The 20,016-nt window shown below is 39.4% G+C and overlaps 2 protein-coding genes across 3 annotated transcripts in view; one reads left to right on the top strand and one right to left on the bottom strand.

Moving 5' to 3' along the window:
* Positions 1 to 1,495, top strand: part of Sfxn2 (sideroflexin 2) — a 123,281-nt gene extending 121,786 nt beyond the window's left edge. For both annotated transcript variants that reach the window (XM_067156342.2, XM_067156341.2), the window contains exon 9: positions 233 to 1,495. In XM_067156342.2, the coding sequence (XP_067012443.1) occupies positions 233 to 344 (112 nt within the window). In that variant the 3' untranslated portion in view covers positions 345 to 1,495. The remainder of the gene's footprint in view (positions 1 to 232) is intronic.
* Positions 1,496 to 10,861: 9,366 nt separating this feature from the next.
* LOC136884275 (uncharacterized) overlaps positions 10,862 to 20,016 on the bottom strand; it is a 185,105-nt gene continuing 175,950 nt past the window's right edge. Inside the window, exon 5 of the mRNA XM_067156344.2 lies at positions 10,862 to 19,700. Within this exon, the coding sequence (XP_067012445.1) occupies positions 19,613 to 19,700 (88 nt within the window). The 3' untranslated portion in view covers positions 10,862 to 19,612. The remainder of the gene's footprint in view (positions 19,701 to 20,016) is intronic.

Genomic DNA, 20,016 nt, shown 5'->3' with positions numbered 1-20,016 from the left:
GGGCAAAGATCGTCTAATCTGAGACGTTTTTTTTATTTTTCAATTTTCAGTTTATAATTGTAACATTCCTTTACAGCATTGTAGGTTATTGCTTCTGACTCAAGTAAATAAATAAATAATAATTTCTAACCTATGGTTATTTCTCCCTAAATGTTTGAGTGTTGAATTTTGTTTCACCTGGTATTTAATTTATAATGGCCTGTAAGTTTATGTAGAGTATCTCTTGTTGCAGTTCCATACGAGTGAGTACTTTGGCTTGGCTGGAGCCCGACGAATACGAGGTGCTCAAGAAGAACTGCGGTGCCAACATCCCAGACCGACTGTACTTCAACAAAGGGCTATGATGGGTTGTATGTTAGAGGGGGTAGCCACAAACCATGTGTAATTGACAATAACAAACAAGCCTAGGGGTTGTTTATAAACAGGGCTGTGAGGAGCTTCAAATGTTGAGTTAGTGTCTTTCACAAACATTTATAGATTTAAGAATTATGAAGGCAGCTCTCTAGCAGTTAGAGAAGAAGAAAAATCCTCCTGGCCGGCTAGTACAGCAAGTTTGTAACTTGGGGACATGAAGTAGGGTTTAGTTTCACTCGCACCATGGTGTATGAAGTTTAGAACAAGCAGTGGTTGATGTTTCTGTTACAAAGCAATAAACAATGTTTCAGAGAGGAATCAGATGACTGCCTCACTAATTTCTGAGGTACTGAATCCTGCAAAATCTTCTCTTTAATGTAATCCCATAAGCTCAGAGACAAGGTAGCCTCTACTCATGTCACAGGTCTAGGAACTGGATAATTTCTTCCAAAGAGACATGTTTGAATGTAGCCTGCCTTTTCTTGTGCAGTATGCTATTACGACTTCTTTGAGTTGTTCTCATTTTCTTTTTATAGCACGGTTGCAATTGCTTTGCAAATTTTCTTTCATGGGTGAGAGCCTTCCTGGAGAAAGGAATATTCGCTTTGATGGATCGTTCCTTTCTTCTTCACATGTATAACTGTCAGAGTTTGTGTGGCTACAGAACTCGTGTGCATGCTTATACATCATTCTGTGACAGGTGGGAGTACTGACTCATCAGCACTATGGAATTCAAGTTAATTTTATTGCAAACAGATTCAATTACACATGAGCTTGTGGCTCCCTCTTACTCTGTGCCACGGACTTCGAGGTCCCCGAACACATTACAACATTCAATGACCTTGTGGTACTTGAAATAAATTTTCATTGTATTAGGTTCTGTTCAGTACATGTAGTATACAGTAAAACCTCATTAAGACGTTTTTGGAGGGGACGAGGAAAAAGAACGTGTTAAGCGAGAAAACATACTACTGTATATATGAATAAAAACTATCCAACAAGGGTATAGAAACACTAGATACAATTTTTTTCCGACATGAGGGCATTTTACATCTTGTATTCGCAGGTAGAGTGAAAACTATATCTACCATTTCTAAAGATGAGAGAAAAGTATTGCAAGGTGTATATATATATATATATATATATATAAAATAAATAAAAATAAAAAAACACAATAGAACAAATATGAAAACCTTTTGTGCTGGGGCTTATAAAATAACAGTGCACTGAAAGGTGTGAAAAACACCAAACAACAAATATGAAAACGTGTGCGCGAGATGGGGGGCGGCTAAAAAATGTTATCGGTAGTATTTCAGACCAGCAAGAAGGATGGGCTCTGTCAAGAACAGTGAATTGGAGGTTACACTTGACCATGTGAGGAATGACTTAGGCTGTCATTTTGAATCCAACAAAACTTCGACTAAATGGAGTGATCGAGTCAAAACTTGAAGGTGCGAGTTTCAACATTCGCGCCACCTGTGCAGTCTGTGCCAGTACAGACCACTTTCTAACAAATTTTAATTTTGTCTTCATTAGTAAGGAGTTTTAAGACTCTTTTTCATATCCATAATTAGGCTAGGACTAGACAAATATGCACCACACTAGTTCCTAATCCAGATGTAGGCTATTACAAGACAAATATTTGCTACCCTTCACTGTACCACTCCACACAAAATAAATTTCTAACTTCTGAATGGAAGTTAAAAATTAAATAATTGAAAAGGAGGTTCAACCTATTCAATACTTAAAAGAAGGAAATGCAGTAATCACATTCCTATTTAAATGGGACCGGTTTCGACCTTAGTCCAGGTCATCATCAGCCGTAAAAAGATGTACAATGTTTATGAATATTGGAGGTCAGTTTCACACTTTGATAGGCACAAAGACACGATGAGTGTACTCACTCAATTATTCTGATTTGCGTCGTATATTTTTATATACGTACTTAACTTCCCGCAACCGTGACAAATTCTAGACCTTCAAAACATTCTCCACTCCACTTTGGCGTTCGACCGCAGCGCATGACCTTGAATGTGCCGCGCTGATCACCAGGAGCTAGCGGCTTTCTACTACAAATCTATTCGTCTGCGACTTCTAGTTATTTTTGATCTTCGTATATTAGTTGATAGTGTTGTGACTTTGTGCATACAGAATGTGGTGTCGTGTCTTTGTGCCTATCAAAGTGTGAAACTGACCTCCAATATTCATAAACATTGTACATCTTTTTACGGCTGATGATGACCTGGACTAAGGTCGAAACCGGTCCCATTTAAATAGGAATGTGATTACTGCATTTCCTTCTTTTAAGTATTGAATAGGTTGAACCTCCTTTTCAATTATTTAATTTTTAACATCAATAATTTCAATACGGAACAATGAAGTTTTTATCTTTAAATTCTGAATGGAATGCAAAATAAAAGCACAAATAGGCTCACTGTGTTATTCAGCAATTTCACTGCTAACCAGCAAGCAAAACTGAAACTTATCCTGTGAAATTCAAGAATTCAAGGCCTTTCCCCGTAATTAACCAACAGTAGCGACGGCCCTTACCAGAGTTGGAAATCACGTTTCTTTCACAAGGGATCACAGATAACATTTTTAGGGTTATATAAGATGTGATTGTACTAAGCAGTAAAAGCAAAAATTTATAATACGATAAGCATAGTATTTTTATATAGATTTGATATGATGATATTGTTGAATACTTGAAACATTTGGGAAGTGAAATATTGCAAGATGCAAGGTTGGATAAGGAGATCAGCAGAAGGGTACAAGCGGGAAATATGTTAGACTAGAATGTAAGGAACAGAGAAGTTCCTATGAAATGTAAAGAGATAATGTACAAGATGTACTATACCTTTATAGTAATGTATTCGTGAGAGACTTGGCCTTCAGCAAGAAATAAGGCCATTGAGATGAAGTTCTTGAGGAGTATGGAAGGGGAGACAAGGAGAGACAGAGTAGAAATGTTGAGGTCAGAAAAGAGATAGGTGTTGGAAAACTGAGTGATAGGATGGAGAAGAATAAATTGAGATGGTTTGGACATGTTATGAGGATGGAGAAGGGAAGGATGCCAAAACAAGTGTTGGAGGCTAAGATAGAGGGATAGAGGGCAAGAGAGAAGCCCAGAGCAAGAAGGATGGGCTCTGGACTGGCATACATTTACTGAAGGTGAGTGGTGGAAAGGGACGCAATGGTGGAGACTCGATGTGGGGGGAGCTGGACAAAGGGAAATGAAAATTATGAAAAAATTATCAGAATCGGGACTTGAAATTTACGTGGTAAGCGGGAATGCGTGTTAACGAGGTTTCACTGTGTATTGAAGATATGTTAAGTACAGAACAAAAACGGCCAACCGGTGGGATCCGAACCTACAACCTTCCAATTTCACATCGGATGCTCTAAACGGTTGGTGGCCTAGATAATGTTTGTTCTGGTGTCTGGTTGTACTCAACATCTCTCCAATATGTACTACATGTACTCATATGTTGTAGTACCAATATTACATTTTAGATGCTTTACAAGACTGTTTTTGATAGACTGTCTTTCATTAAGCCAAGTTAATTTAGACCCCATATACTGTTAGACAGTAGTTTTATATTTTTTGTTTCAAGCATACAACTGGAAACCCCAATGACAGCGGTGTAGTTGTGGCAGATAAGGATGGGGAGCGAGAGCCAGACATGAAGTGGTGGTGAACCATCCTCTCCGAACAAATGAAGTGGAAACAAACTGAAAATAAAATAAAACTGTTTATTCAGTGAGGGAATTTGAAAAATAAAACAAAAGTTATTTTATTAAGCTGAACAGGAAACAAACACATCAAAAGGGAACGTAACAGAACGCTTGAAATTTATTAGCTCTTGATTAATCCACTCTCACACACATTAAGCCAATAACAAGATCAGCAGCATTCTCCTCATCGGCTAATATGAATTTGGGTATTTCTGCAGGCCAAGATTCTGTCTTAGGCTAGAGAGAACAGCAGACTCTGTGAGGATGTGGGCCATGGTGGATTCAGTACCACAAGAAGACACTGAGGGATTTTACCTCTTATGGAGGTAAGAGTGCATAGATCTTCCATGATCTATCCTCAGCGTACACAAAACTACAGCATCTCTCTATGAAAGCTGGAAAGAGGACCGCCACACGGCAATTGTCTTCTTAATTGCTCTCATTTCGGGCAACTGGCCACTGTGATTCCCAGGACACCAAGATGGTTTGACATAGCTGAGAACAAATATCCCTAGCAGGTAGTTCATAGTCAACGTGTTAAAAGTACCACTTCTTTTACAGCTTTATTCATAAGTTCATTCTCCGCAAACTCAACATGACTTGAAAGCCACATGAAGGTAATTCTGGTGCCAGAATTGTACAACCTGGCTAGGACGACATGGCTTTGCTGCACCAGTGGGTGTTGCAGAAAATGGATATCAATAGACTGCAGAGAACTTAACGAGTTCGTACTCGTTTGCGATTTGGTGCAGATTGCAAAGCTTCTAAATATTCATAGCTCACAGTTAGACCGGAAAGAGTTAACAGCTCCAAAACCAGATTTTGTTTTTAGCTACGGATTTTACATCGCACCAACTCAGGCACGTCCTGTGGTGACAATGTGATGGAATAGTGCTAGGACTGGAAAGCTCCTGTATCTGCATGTCATGAAAATGGGAAACCATTGAAAACCATCTTCAGGGCTGCGGACGGTAGGGGGCGAAGCCACCATCTCTGGAACGCAAACCAACATCTACGCAGCTCAGAATGTGCAGTCAGCTCGCTTGTTGGATTTTGTTTTATTCCACTTATTTTTAAAAATTTATTTATTTATTTAGCGTATGATGAATACAATATTATATACAATATATACAACTACCATCTCAAGTTCATAACGAAAGTTCTATGTCAAAATTTAATAGCCAGAGAAGAGCTTCGTTTGAGACACAGTTTAAGTCCTCTATAGAGCCTCTGTAACCACGCAAAGGACACTCAAATGCAATGTGATCCACTGTCTGCTCCTCTTGTCCGCAGTCACATTGCGGTGATGTCTTCCATCCCCATTTGAAGAGAGTGGCTCCACATCTACCTTGGCCGGTCCTAATTCGATTTAGCATCCTCCACTGCCGTCTGGGAAGAGAAAAACCATCTGGGCACTTGCATGGGTGATGATGTGGTAATAAACAGCTTTATTAATATCAATGTATTGACAATGCGGCCACATCACTTCATTAAAAAAATAAGCAGTTTTATTAATATCAACGTATTGACAATCACTTGATTTTAAAAATAAGCACTTTTATTAATATTAAGACATTGAAAATAACCAGTTAAGTTAATTTTAACACATTGACAATTTGGCTAAGTTGCTTCATTTTGTTCTGCTTTCCTACAGTTCGGGCTGGAGACAAGGGTGCAGCTACACAGAAACTAGGGTTCAAACTGTTTTTCATACGATTGCATCATCCCCGTCAAATATTTCTATTTCTAGAATTGATTGCTTACACTCACTCGACTGGGTAGCGAGATTCTCGAGACTGCTGCCAGGTATGTCAATGTTCATACTGGTGTTCCAGTTTTGTGTGACACAAGCTACACTGCTGTACTCAAAAGACAATAATGAGTTTTGTTATTTTTTAAATGTTGTTTTTCAATATTAATGGTTAATGTTTATAGTTACTATGTTTAGCTGGCCAGGGCTACATTTGCTATAGTGTGAATATTGCTGTAAAACTGCCTGAAGTAAAAGTTAGGAAGTTGTGAATTCAATTGACAATTGTGAATTTTGAAGCTTAGTCAAATGATCAGCAAGTTTCCAACTTGTGGGACTTTGTTGTAAGGAAAACGACTTAATTCAGAGTGATATTCCTCGAAGTCAAACCCCCACTGATTTCAAACAAGTTCTCCAATGGTAATTTTGTTAAATTAACTTTCAGATGTCAAAATTTTATTTACCTGGACGTGAAACCTTCATGTTTTAATGCCCACCTATTAACATCAATTAGAGTAAAATACATCCCCTTTTCTTCCTCAACAGGGATGTAAATAGCAACAAAAACATATTTAATAATTCAAATTTGTCACACCTTTGGATAACATAATAATTATGTGAATATTACTCACTTTACAAGTCATGCTTACAATACCTGTAATAGACTTGATGATAGCAAACACTCGTAATCGAGTAGGTTTGTCTTCCAGGCAGGATGCCTCTTCATCTATGCGTTCGGAGGTGACTATACAGTCCAATTAGGGAGTTCCACAATTTGCCACAGTGATGACAGATAGTCCCAGGTGGAGCAATCATGTTATTTCTATGTCTCCTCAACACTTCCTTTTCTTTCCTATGTTGCCTCTTGTCATTCGCTGTACGTCGGCGGTTTTCTTCAAAAGACAGTGTGCCGTAATGGACTAGTGATCTCCAGGATGAACGGTCAAGGGCTAAGTTCTCCCAGTTATCAACATCAATGTTACATCTCTTAAAGTTAGCCTTGATTACATCTTTAAATCGCTTCCTCTGACCGTCTACACAGCGTTTACCTACTGATAGCTCAGAGTAAAACACTTGTTTGGGAATGCGATTATTGGGCATGCGAACTACGTGCCCTGTCCATCGTAGCTGGCGTCTTAAAACCATCAGTTCTATACTGGTGGTGTGTGCCTTTTCAAGAACGCTGATATTTGTGCGCCTGTCTTGCCAAGTTATTTGCAGTATTCTCCTCAAGCAGTGTAGATGATACTGTTCCAGCTTCTTAAGGTGTCGACTGTAGCATGTCCAGGATTCAGATCCGTAGAGTAAGGTTGGAACTACAACGGAATTGTACACAAGAATCTTTGTTGTGATATTGACATCATGATTGTCAAAAACTCGAGATGTTAACTTAGCAAAGGATGCTCCTGCATGGTTAATTCTGTGTTGGATTTCTGAATCTATATTTGTGCTTGATGAGAGTGTGCTGCCAAGGTATGGGAAGGTGTTTACAACTTGAAGGCTCATTCCATCAATTGTGACATTGATATCTCTTCGACCTTCCCCAGAGGCTGGTTGGTATAGGATCTGTGTTTTGCTGGTATTCAGTTTGAGTCCAATCTTGTTGTATGCAGCAGAAAAAGCATTCAGGATTATCACAAGCTCATCTTGTGTCTGAGCTATGACAGCATTATCATCAGCGTACTGTAACTCAACTAACGCTGCAGACGATGTCCGAGTTCCTGTCTTTAAACGGCAACATACAAGGAAAACAAAGTGGGGGCTATCACACAGCCTTGCTTAACACCAGTATTGATATGGAATGGCTCTCCAATAAAGCCGTTGCCAATGACAGCTGCCATCATATCAGTGTAGAGCAATTTCAAGATGGCAATAAATTTCTGCGGAAAGCCATATAGAGCTAAAATTTTCCACAAAGCTTCTCGGTTCACAGAGTCAAATGCCTTAGTAAGATCAATAAAGGCAATATAAAGAGGTCTATTTTCTTCTTCTTCTTCTTCTTCTTCTTCTTCTTCTTCTTCTTCTTCTTCTTCTTCTTCTTCTTCTTCTTCTTCTTCTTCTTCTTCTTGCGTTCCGGCCTTCTAAGGACCACGTTACAATTTCAATTGTTCCTCCTTAGTTGTTCTTTCCTTTTCTTCCAGTATTCTTTCATTGTTTCACTGTGTTTCTTTTTCCTGTCTTCAGTCCACTTTGTGCCTGTTTTCCTTTCCTTCCTCCCTGGGAATCCTTCCATTTGTAAGACTTTCTTCCTAAAAATCTTTCTTTCCAATAATTCTTCTTCTCGTATGTTGTTCCTTTCCAGGTCTTTCTTGACTTCTTGAATCCAGGTGGTAGTAGATTTCTTTTCCCAAAGGTACTTGAAGATTCGTTTAGTTAGTCTATTGTCATCCATTCTGTAAATGTGTCCAAGAAATAGCAATCTCCTTTTTCTTATTGTTTCTGATATGTTTTCTACGTTCTGGTAAATTTCATTGTTACTTCTTAATTTCCAAAACTCTGCAATTCTTAGAGGACCTAATATTTTCCTTATAATTCTTCTTTCTAATATTTCTAATTTATCAAGCTTGTAGTTCAGTGTTAGACATTCGCTGGCATAAAGGCATTCTGGTTTCACTACTGTGTTGTAGTGCTTTATTTTTTCTTGATAAGCACTTTTTGTTGTAAGTATTCTTAGTTATACCGTATGCTCTTTCCATCTTTTGTATCCTCTCCTCTATAGCAGATTTTTCTAAACCATTTTCTTGAATTGTCTAGCCCATATGGTAGAGGTCACTTTTCTATTTGACCAATATCCGTTACTAAAAACTTTGGGGCAGTCTTTATATTCGTCAAATTTTGTTTTCTCGGCAGAGATTCTCAAGCCTGTCAAGAGGTCTATTTTGTTTTGTACATTTTTCCTGGAGTTGACGAGCTGTGAATATCATATCTGTGTTTCCTCTAGAAGGCCTGAAGCCACACTGACACTCTGGAAGTATTTTCTCCACCAAGGGTACAATACGATTTGCCAAGATTCGAGCAGTAAGCTTTCCCAGTCACGACAGTAAGGATATTCCCCGATAGTTATTGCAGTTTGTTCGATCCCCTTTCTTAAATATGGGAACTACCAGACTGTCTCTGAAATCAGGAGGCATTTCTTCTGTGCTCCAAATTTTGATGATCAGTTCATGTATGTGTCTTATTAACTCGTCACCTCCTTCTTTGAGAGCTTCCACTGGTATACCATCAGGACCAGAGGCTTTGTGACGCTTTGCTTGATTGACAGCATGCTTAACTTCATCTAGTATTGGTGGGGAGCCAAGTTCTTCATTGATGGGAGCTTGTTTTAATATATCATACACCTGTTCATCAATAATCGAATCCTGGTTCAAGAGGTCTTCAAAATGCTCTTTCCACCTATTCATGATGGAGTACTGATCTTTTAAAAGTGTATTCTTATCGCTGGACCAAAGAGGATTCCTCCCAAAGGGGGTGGGACCATAAACTGCTTTTGTCGCTTGGAAGAACTGTCGTGAATCTTTATCTGCTAGATATTCCAACTCTTTTGCCTTTGCTGTCCACCATGACTTACAAGACTTACAATTGTATCAAAAAGTATTTTATAGTTATTAAAATGGGCCCTCAAATGGAAAATATTTTTTCCCTCAAAAAATTGAAGGTGCTAGTTACACTTTAGGAAAAAATATACTTTTTGCGAGTCTTCCTTGTAGCTTATATTCTGACTCATGGTTCCTAAGAAGAAACTACCTAAAGATTTTTTAAATGTCGCTTTCAGAAATGTACAGCAGTAGTGCTGCCATCACGAGTCACCGATGTCATGTACCATACTGTGTGACTCGTGCTAAGGAAATAGTTCTGCAGAGTGCCGGTCTGCAAGTCACGTCGAGTTCTCGCATTCCTCAGCAGCGTTTGGTTTAGCAGCAATAGTCACCCAGAGTCTACTAGACAAGTCACTATGGCTTGGCAATGTTGAAAGCATTAGAACAGCTCGCTTGTGACTTGAGTACCGGGCTGACACATTTTACCTACCACCTCTCCTTTCTTCATTTTCTGTTTTGCAATTGATGATAGTCTACATCTATTGCTTTGAACGTTCCCACACGCACAAATGTTTCGTTCCTCAGAAGTTCTGCTGCCAGAGGTATACTGGTGCAGAAATGATCAGCAAACAGAAATCCACTTAGAAGTTCCAATACAACACTCCGCTTTTACTCACACTGGATTTTCCTGCATAGATCTTTGTTCTAACAGAAAGCCTTCTTTTGTACACAGTTTATTCACCTCCACTACTTATGAGTTTTCTTAGGAATGTACGTTCCAAAAACTAAACGGCCTCTCCAAGGAACCATAGTTTCATCTATAATCAATTCTTTCCCTATTGTGAAGGTACTCTCAAAATTTTGGTTTAATTTATCAAGGAGGGGTTGGATTCAGTAGAGATGTTGATGTTTAGCTTTGTTGTCTGCTGTATGAGTCCACATTGTATGTAAGGTAGCTGTTCATTGTATACCTATGCCATAGAACATCAGATACCCTCCGTGACTCACTGTTGTGCTGTTATACAAGGTTATCACTAGAGCCCGGATATCCATGCAAGCGCATGTTTTTAAATAAGCTAGTTACACTTCTCAAACTTTGCAAAAATTCGTTTGTATGGCTTGGTGATTCCAAGTAACCATTCTTTTTTTCCCCTGCATGTTTACATGTTTTGGCCTTTTTAGGAGAAAATTCATGCATAATGCATTTTTTGAAGATTTTAGATTTAATAGCAAATATTTGAATGTTTAATATTGCATAATATGACTTTTCTTCTGACTTTGGTGCATATATAATGTTAACTTGCATGATAGTGCCTTTTATGAATGTTGGTGTGCAGAATTAGGGACCCTTTTTCCATGTTATGCATTATGTCTATTGCTGAGAGACGGAGAGAATGTATTCCTGGCATCCTATGTGACAACCAAAGTTAGTACATATGGTAGAGGTCCTATAATTAACCAAACACTTTATCTGTTGCTTTAGTAAACATTGACGTAATGCAGAAGGCCCCATGCCGATCTCTGTAATTCATAGGAATAAGGTGTTCCAGTTATTCATTGCTGTAAATTGAACCATAAATTGTGTGTTGCACATTGATGGCTCATTTTTTCGTCTATGTTAGGTGAACCAAACAAAACTCGTATAGCACTTCTGTGATGCCACATTACCCTCTTCCATTGTTATCCTGGAATTTCCTACCCGGAACTCTCACTTGCCACACATCGATTTTTAATTATTATTAGTATTTTTTTTTTTTAAATGCTATTTGTTCGGAGCATCGACCTCTAGAGATCTTTTGCCCCTACTTGTACCATATGATATGAACCTGCATGTAATTGGAATTGTGGAAGTGTAGAGTGTTGAATGTGAGGAAAGTAGCATTAAGGACAACACAAACACCCAGTCCCCAGGCCAGGGATATTAATCATTTACAATTATAAACCCCTGACCCAGCTGGGAATCGAACCCGGGGCTGCCGGGTGACACGCGGACGCATTGGCCCCTACACAGTTGGGGCCAGACTGTCACACATCTTAGTTAACGCAGCAGGCAATTGTTACCAGTTATTGAGGACATTCAAATGTGTATGCAATCAATGCACAGAGAAGTAACTGCGGCAACTAGAGATAGGTTGAACAAAATGATCTGTTCAGATACTGATTTTGAATTTGCCAAGCTTATAAAGTATGTATTGTGGTGAAAATGCAAAAGACGTACAGTTCGACCTCATTTTGTACCAAATGTCTTTGTTTTAGTATGCCCCTTGTGATGTAGAAATATAATTTTCTGTGGTTAAGAATGCGCTGACAGATAAAAGGGATGAGCTTAAATCAAGACAAGTTGGAGAAATTAGTTGTTGTGCAATGTTCCAAAAGAAACTGAATTTTTATAGTGCATATTTTCCAGTTTATTGAGCATGTTTTGCTACATGATATCGCATGAATGCATGTATATTTTGAGATTTGATAGTACATAGAAATCTGGGCTCTAGTTATCACCATAACAGCATAGGAATAAAGCACGGTGTGTTTTTTTTTTACCAGCATTAAATTTTAGTACTGTATGAGTCACATGTGACTCGCTAAGTAGTGAACGTTTTAAATAGCTTCTCTTACAGAAACTTACACATACTATATATTTTAGAATTCAGGAAGTGAAGAACCAAAATAGGAATGTTTTAAAAGACTTTTCACGTCCAGGTGCTTTTAAGCAAGTTTATAATTTATACAAACTAATGCTTATGACTTTTTAGATAAAGATTGTATGGTGGTACGCATTTGATCTGTGGCTGGAAATGCACCGTGAACTGGTACAACCAGACTTGTTTCAATGTCTTATCGGCTGATGAAATAGAAATAGTTCCCTACTCCTTGTCCCTCAAAGCCTAATTCTGGCAAATAATTAATCCCTATGGTCTTTTCAGTCAAATATCATCTGTGTGCCACCAGTGATGGTTGGTTCTTTTAGTAAAATACTTTCAGACAGCTGTAAGTCTCTGGTCTGTATTTCACTGCTCTTTGTTCCAAATTAGCCATGTATTGGAGACAAGAATGACATCTGTGGATGGATAAGGAAACTACAGACTATACACTCGGCCTGACAGGTAGGCTGCTTTAGGGCCTAGCAGGTTGGTGGCACAGATTTCTGAATTCATTCTCAGTGCAAATAAGAGCCTCAGAATACAAGATACTTGGCTAGGAACGTACTCCGACTTCCGAAGAGAATGTTGGTGGAATGTTGATGTTTGGTTTACTAAGCAATACTTTGTTTAATGTGATATTTTCAGCTGCTGTACACCATGCTGTAGCTTCACTTGATAAAAACTGAAATAGATACCCAAAACATGATATTCTGCTATTCCACATTTAACTTCAAGGCATAGTGTATAGAGGAGAAAGTGTGTTCACTCAACCTGTTTTAGTCGTTCTGTTTACAGTTGTGTCTCTCTACAATGCAAGAAGTTGCTTCCACAAACATACAGTCTAGAAGCCTAGACGAGTCCCTTGCCACATAAACACTAAGCTCTAGACAGAGAAAAGCAAGCAGGCATGGGACCACAAGCAGTTTTCACACAATGGAAAACTTTTTACCTATAGTTTTCATGGGCTTAAAAGATTCCTGAAAGTCTAAATTACCCAGCAAAAGTGTTGAGGGAAATTTCCAAGATATTCACTTTACTCCTGTACCACTTCTACTCCCACTGCATAGATAATATGATGGTATACACACTGTATTACCGTGGACTCATTCTTGGTACTTGCCCTCACCAGAAGCTAGTCGTTAAATTTGACTGATCTCCATACATTTTACCCTGTTCCTGAGCCTTGTCATCCATGGTGACCTCAGACAGTTTTCAAGCACTTTTTGCTGCTTTGGACAGTTTTAGCACCTTCCTGATTTCTTTAACCCAAGAGAAGAAACAGTATTTTATGTAATGAAAAGTAAGTGGGGGGATGAGTTCCGTTGCATGTTCATCGCTGCACCCTGAACCCATGACCTCAACATCCACTTCACTCATGTTTTCGAAACTATCATTGAAGGATCAGTTCAGGGATCCACTGCCGAGAGTGCTAATACACGAGTCACAAGTTGTAATTTTTCTGGCTAAAGACCCTCTTTTGTCAGGAGGCACTTCACTTTCCCAGTCATGAAACGTGGCATTAGAATGGTCATTTACTATCAATTTTCCTCTTATCTCGCGTCGTGCAGTCTCCCGTGTTCCCTGTTTATTACCTCCATGGCTCGAGCTAACATCAACATCTGGCTGATGAAAGCTTAGGATTCAGAGCATCAGCGACATCATGCCTAATGTTCTGTGTGATCCCTTTCGTTGAACCCACCACAATTTCATTGCAGCTTATAAATCTCATATTTCATTGACCAAGCCATGCTGCCTTCGTTCTTTGGAAAGAAATTGTATCAACATATGATGACATCATTTTGCGGCATGATTTAATTCCAAAAAATTCAGGGGATTTTTCCATATGGTATACCTTGCTTCTTTCTTTCATTTTGGCCAACTGTGGACCACGTTAATTCGATTTCAGCTGCTTCTGGGCTTTGATCTGTGCCCAGTAATCCTTCATTCTTTCACTCTGCAACCTTCTTCTCTCTTCTATCCATGGTGTTTGGGTCCGTAAACTAACTTTTTCTTGGAAACTCTTAGTGTTCTTTATTTTCGACTTGTAAGTTTCCCTGTTGCTTATTTCCGATCCTTGTATTCCCATTTCTGCTAGGTCGTTCTTCACTTCCTGATGCCAGCGCACCATAGTTTTCCTGGTCTCAAAAAGACTTCCTATCTGGTTGGTCAGTCTTCCTGGGTCCATTCTGTAGATGTGCCGTAAGAACATGGCTCTCCTCTTCCAGATGGTGTCTGAGATCTTTTCTATATTGCGGTACAGTTCATGGCTTGCTTTCTTTCTGTATGATCCATCCTCAGTTCTTTGGGCTCCCAGTATCTTCCTTAGAATTTTTCGCTCCACCAGTTCTAACTTCTTGACCAATCCTATCCTTATCAGGTTCAAACATTCAGCTGCATATAAGGCTTCTGGATGGATCACTGTCTGGTAATGTCTGAGTTTTGCATTGATTGAGATCTTCTTCTTGTTATAGATGTTCATACATAGCTTGTATGCCAAGTTCATTAAGTTTATTCTCGGTATCAGAGCCTCTTTTTCTGACAGATTGTTATCTATCCACTGTTCCAGATATTTAAATATCTCTACTTTTCGAATCCTCCCTCCCTCCACTGTTATCCCTCTGGGTGCTGTTTCGATGCTAGTCATGTACTGTGTCTTCTCGAAGAAGATCCGTAAGCCTGCCTTGCTTGTTCCTGGAGCTGGGCAATCTGGTTCCATGCCTCCTCTGTTGACTCTGACACAATCACAATGTCATCCACAAAGACTAGGCAATCGACTACAGTCCCTCTATTATATCCCATTCATATACCACCTATTCCTTGCATTTTCTTGCACCACTCTCTAATGACCTTGTCAAGAACACAGTTGAATAGAAGGGGAGAAAGCCCATCTCCCTGTCCGACCCCTGTTTTAATACTAAAGGATTCTGATAGTATCCCCCTGAGCGTGACCTTGGATGTTGTGTCACTCACAGTCTGTTTAATGAGCTCTCTGGTCTTCCTATCTAGACCCATTTCTTCTAGGAAGTGGATCAGTGTTTCTCTATCTACCGAATTGTAGGCCTTCTTTAAGTCCACAAATGCGAGCACGAATTTCTTGTTCATCTGTTTCTGGTATGCTGTGATCAACTTTAGGTTCAGGATCTGTTCCACACATGACCTGCCCTTTCTAAAACCTCCTTGATACTCACCAGTTTGCAGTTCCAATTGTTTTTCTGCTCTATCTAGCAGTGCCTTTGAAAAGATCTTATATGTCTCTGATAGTAGCAATATTCCCTTGCAATTGTTGATGTCTGCCTTATCTCCTTTCTTGTGAAGAGGGTGTATTAATGTTGATGTCCATCCATCTGGCAGCTTCTCTTCTTCCCAGATATTGTGTAGGATTCTTGTCAGTTCAATGATTGCTCTGTTGTCAGCATATTTCCAAAGTTCTCCAATAATCCCATCTTCTCCAAGTGCTTTGTTGATCTTTAAGGTCTTGATGATTCTCTTGACTTCGTCGACAGTCGGGAGACCAAGTCTGGGTTTGGTTCCCTCTGACTGTAGTCGAATTTCTGAGATGGTGGCTCACAATTGAGGAGTTTTGCGAAGTAGTCTGCCAGAATCTGGCAATTCTCCACATCGCTTTCCTTCTTGGTTTCTGAAGTTGAGGCTTGGTGGATCATATCTATTCAAGGTGTTCCTGAATGTTTTATAAAAGTTCTGGGTGTTATTTTTTTAAAAATCCTGTTAGATCTGAATCAAGTGTTCCTTTTCATTCTCTTCAGATTCCTTCAGAAACTTCTTCTGGTTCTCTGGTGTTTTCTGGGAACACCAATTCATCCACGCCTTGATTGCATCATCACATTCAGATTACTACCATGCATATTTCCTCTTTTTCTCTAGAGGAACTGTGACTCTTGCAGAATCAATCATAGCCTCTTTTAGCTGTTCCCATCCCTGGTACTGTCTTTTGTTTAATTCTGTTGCAGAATATTTGTGCATTCTGAGATTTTCTCTGTCAAACTTTGTTGTTCGAGTTGCGTTCCTGTTTTTCTGGGATTTTGGGATGATCTTGACTTTGATGTTGGAGAGGAAGTGATCTGAATCTAAATTTGCACCCCTCAGGATTTTGACATTTTGGATCTCCTTTTCCGCATGTTTTGAGATCGCTACGTGATCAATCTGGAACTCTCCTAGGTTGGGGTTGGGAGATATCCATGTTTTCTGTTTTCTTAGGTGGTGTCTGAATGCTGTAGATTTCATGACCAGATTGAAGGTCCTACATAACTATACCTCTCTCCATTTTGATTAGTCCTTTTGTGGGCTGGATAGTCTCCAATGATGGCTCTGAATCTCCTTTCTTTCCCCAGTTGTGTGTTAAAATCTCCAAGGAGTATAGTCTCATTGTTGGTTGGTACCTTGGATATAGTTTCCTCCAAGTCTTCCCAGAATTCCTCTACTTTCTCTGGGTCTTTCTTGTTGCTCTCATTTGTAGGTGCATGTGCGTTGAGTAGCGTGTAGAGCTTATTTGCTCCTTTGAAGGAAAGGGTAGAAATCCTGCCGTTCCTGGAAGTGAAGTCTGTGATTGCTCCTAGGATTCGCTTATTGATTATAAAACCCGTTCCCAGGTGAGGGACATTTTTCATCACTCTCTTCCCTGGTTTTCCTTTCAAAATCCTGTACCCTTGTGATTCAAAACTTGACTCATCTGTGAATCTGGTCTCCTGTAATGCTGTTACCACAATGTCTTGTTTGGACAAAGTATTGGTCAGATGTTTGAGTTTTCCAACTTTAAGGAGTGAATCGATGTTGAAAGTTGCAAAGTCAGGTACTCTCTTGCTCTTTAATCTCTTGCATGCTGGTGCGAGCTCCCATAATCCAAACACTCACTGACGTTGTTCTATAAAGGAGGAGTTTAATTTTTTTCCCATTGAAAATCATGGTTTCTTTATTGTGAAATTTATATCATATTTCATTGGAGAAAGGCCATATTTTTCCTTCATGATCAGTAGGGTTAGGTATACAGCTTTTACTATTCCTTGCTTTATATTTCCACGCTGCTTTATGTGACTCTCAGCAGATGTGAATCCCTTAATACATACATCAGCATGTTTTAACTGATTGATTACTTCAGTTATTATATTGTCCAAAATATCCCCTGAAGTAGACAGCCACATGTTGGAATAGGTTTTTTTAACAATAGCACAAACATGAACACTAAAGCATGATTTGCTAATCCTTTGCTGTGCACTAAGTCTTCTGGTATTTGTTTGATGCTTGGCTTTTATCAATATGAAAGTGACTGAGTTGTGACCGATAGTAGTAATGCTGTTCCTTATGCAGCCCGTCTCTGCTATGAATGGTGCGAAAATGTCACTCGTATGGTCTGTTGTTGTGTGCATTTCAGTGGGCTCGACAGACTAAACTAAACTTTGTGTTTGTTAGATAAATAGAGGAAGTGGAATTAAGACTGGCATTACTTGTTGGGAAGTATGTCTCAGAGGTTTTAGAGATCATCTTCTGTAGGAGGAAAGCAGACCTGGCCAACAGCTGGAAAGTGCATATGATGATGATCAGCATGTTTTAACTGAATGATTACTTCAGTTATTATGTTGTCCAAAATATCACCTGAAGAGAAATTCTGTCTCTTTTCCATTCCTTGCCATTTTATCAGCCTTAATAATGTTTGTATGTCTAGCCCCAGTCCCATTTCCTGATAGAGGGTCAGGGATGAGATGAGATGCCCTTCCTCAGTGGAAAAGCTAATGAGAATGAAATGAAATTGGGTAAGGAGGTGGAAGGGATCGGCTGTGGCCTGGAAGTGAAAATGGGAAACGGCAGAAAACCATTTTCAGGAGAGACAGTGGTGAGTTTCAAACCCACTCATCTCCCGAATACACACCCATGACCACTCTGCTCACTAGCCTTAATTATCTACTTACTATGGAAATTAATATCACATATATATATACCATGGTTGCTAAGGCCTGGTCTGCCACCATTGTTAGCTGCTTCGAGTCCCATTGGTGGAAAAATGTTTGCCAGTAGTATGTTCGTTGGCTGGCAGGATAGGATGCAAACCTCTCCACACTGATCATATGCAGCGAGGGCATATAACGCTGTTGATGGTGATTTGTCCATTAGATGGGGAAGTAAAGCCCCTTGGTGCTATTTGGCTGAAGTAAGCTATGTACCGGCACCAGGTTTCACCCTCTCCATTCCTACTATCATATATCATGTCATTCATTTCATCTCATTAAATTCTATGATGGGGTTGATGTCAGGAAGGGCATCCAGTCGTAAAACTTGCTATGAAGATTCATCTCACTTCATACCCGACCCCGTAAAAAAACGGGATGCATACATACATACAGTACTTTGAAGTGAGATTTCTGTCCTGGGGAACAGCATTTGTCCACTTCTAAAACATGTTGCTAGTTTAGGATAGTAAAAGGAAATTTCTTCCCTTGTAACCTGAATATTGTAAAATAGACTTCCTCGTGCAACACAAGGTACTGCCACGCCTACAGCAGACAATGGCAAGGTACAGGTGATCAGACTTTCTCTACAATTTTGTTTCAGTAGTGTAGTTCTTGTTTAATGTGGTAAGAAGAGCACGTGCAGGCCCATCGTAGGTCACTGTTCAGCTTGCCCTGGCATTCGAAGGTTAAACAGATGTGTTGATGTGGCAGACTAGTGGTTTAAGTTTTGCAGATTACTTCGTCATTAAATGTAGGATACATTTTAAACGATGTAGACTAAATTGCAAATCTGTAACCATTAATAACTTTTGTAGATTCAGGTAACTTTTAGAGTGTAATAATAAAAGGTAATGAACAGTATAAAGCACCATGAACAATGTATTATTATTATTAATATAAAATATATAAACTGATATTCACAAACATAAACAAAATATTCAGGGTAAGAAAGTCCAAATTCCTCAGTAATATTCTCCATTGCACAAACAACAGCAGTACCTTGTTCAAGGGTAAAAAGTATGGCTTCCTTCTTAAAAAGATGTTTAAGGGTGTTTTCCTTTGCCCTGCAGTGGTTTCATAGAGCTTGGCAGGCTTCTGTCCATTTGCAGACTGTTCCGAGTTTTATGTGCAATTTGTTTGGAGGTATGTATGCCACCCACATACCAACAGTTTGACCCCTATTGACTTCCTCGTGCTAGTTACGGAATAACCTGTCTGCCACTGTACAAGGAAGAGAATGCATTGTTTCTAGTAAATCTGTAAGATTCTTCAGTCTGGCTTCCACTGTAAAAAAATAAGATTTTAGTAAACTCTCCTCCTGCAGCAAACAGGTGACCCTGTGTTTGTTTACCTCGACACACCATCAGTGATGATGCTTCTTCACATCCACACTTAATGTAATGGGAGACATGCTGTCTTGTAGGAAAACAAGAACTGTACTCTGAATTTTTCTCTCTTGGCGGGCCCACCAAAAGTTCGTTGCATTTATTTACTTAGATTGTGAGCTGCAGCATGGTTTAGAATATTGTGTTGTGTGATATTGTTAGCAATAACTTGGGCAATATAACATTGTTTATGCTCTTTATTAAGTTCTCAATAAAACTGTTACATCAAAAGGTCTTGGTGATTTCCACGTTACACCTCTTCCTCGATCGTGAGCGGAACGTAACAAGAAGCTCGACGTCTTGTCACCATCGACGTCCTTAGAGGTGATGCTGGCATTCTGAACAAGAGACAAAATAGCAGCCTGTAGTCATCATGAGGAGGTGATTCTTCTGGTACACATAATGACAGGTCAACATCAGAAGAGGGAGCAGTGTTCCTTCTCTCTCTAGGAGCTCTTCCCATACTGACCTGCCATTATGTGCACACAGGGAAACTATCTCCACTACGCTCTGTCCTTCACGGTATTCGTCTGTCAAAATAATGAAATAAGAAAAAAGATGATCACAAGTCTCAATAGTACCAGTTCATCGTGTTCCTGTCGGTTGCTACTGACAAGCAGTCAAAATGGTAGCACTCTTCTGGTAGAGACACAT

This window comes from Anabrus simplex, chromosome 12, assembly GCF_040414725.1.
Source record: "Anabrus simplex isolate iqAnaSimp1 chromosome 12, ASM4041472v1, whole genome shotgun sequence".
Classification (NCBI taxonomy): domain Eukaryota; kingdom Metazoa; phylum Arthropoda; class Insecta; order Orthoptera; family Tettigoniidae; genus Anabrus; species Anabrus simplex.
This window is presented reverse-complemented; position numbering and strand designations above follow the sequence as displayed.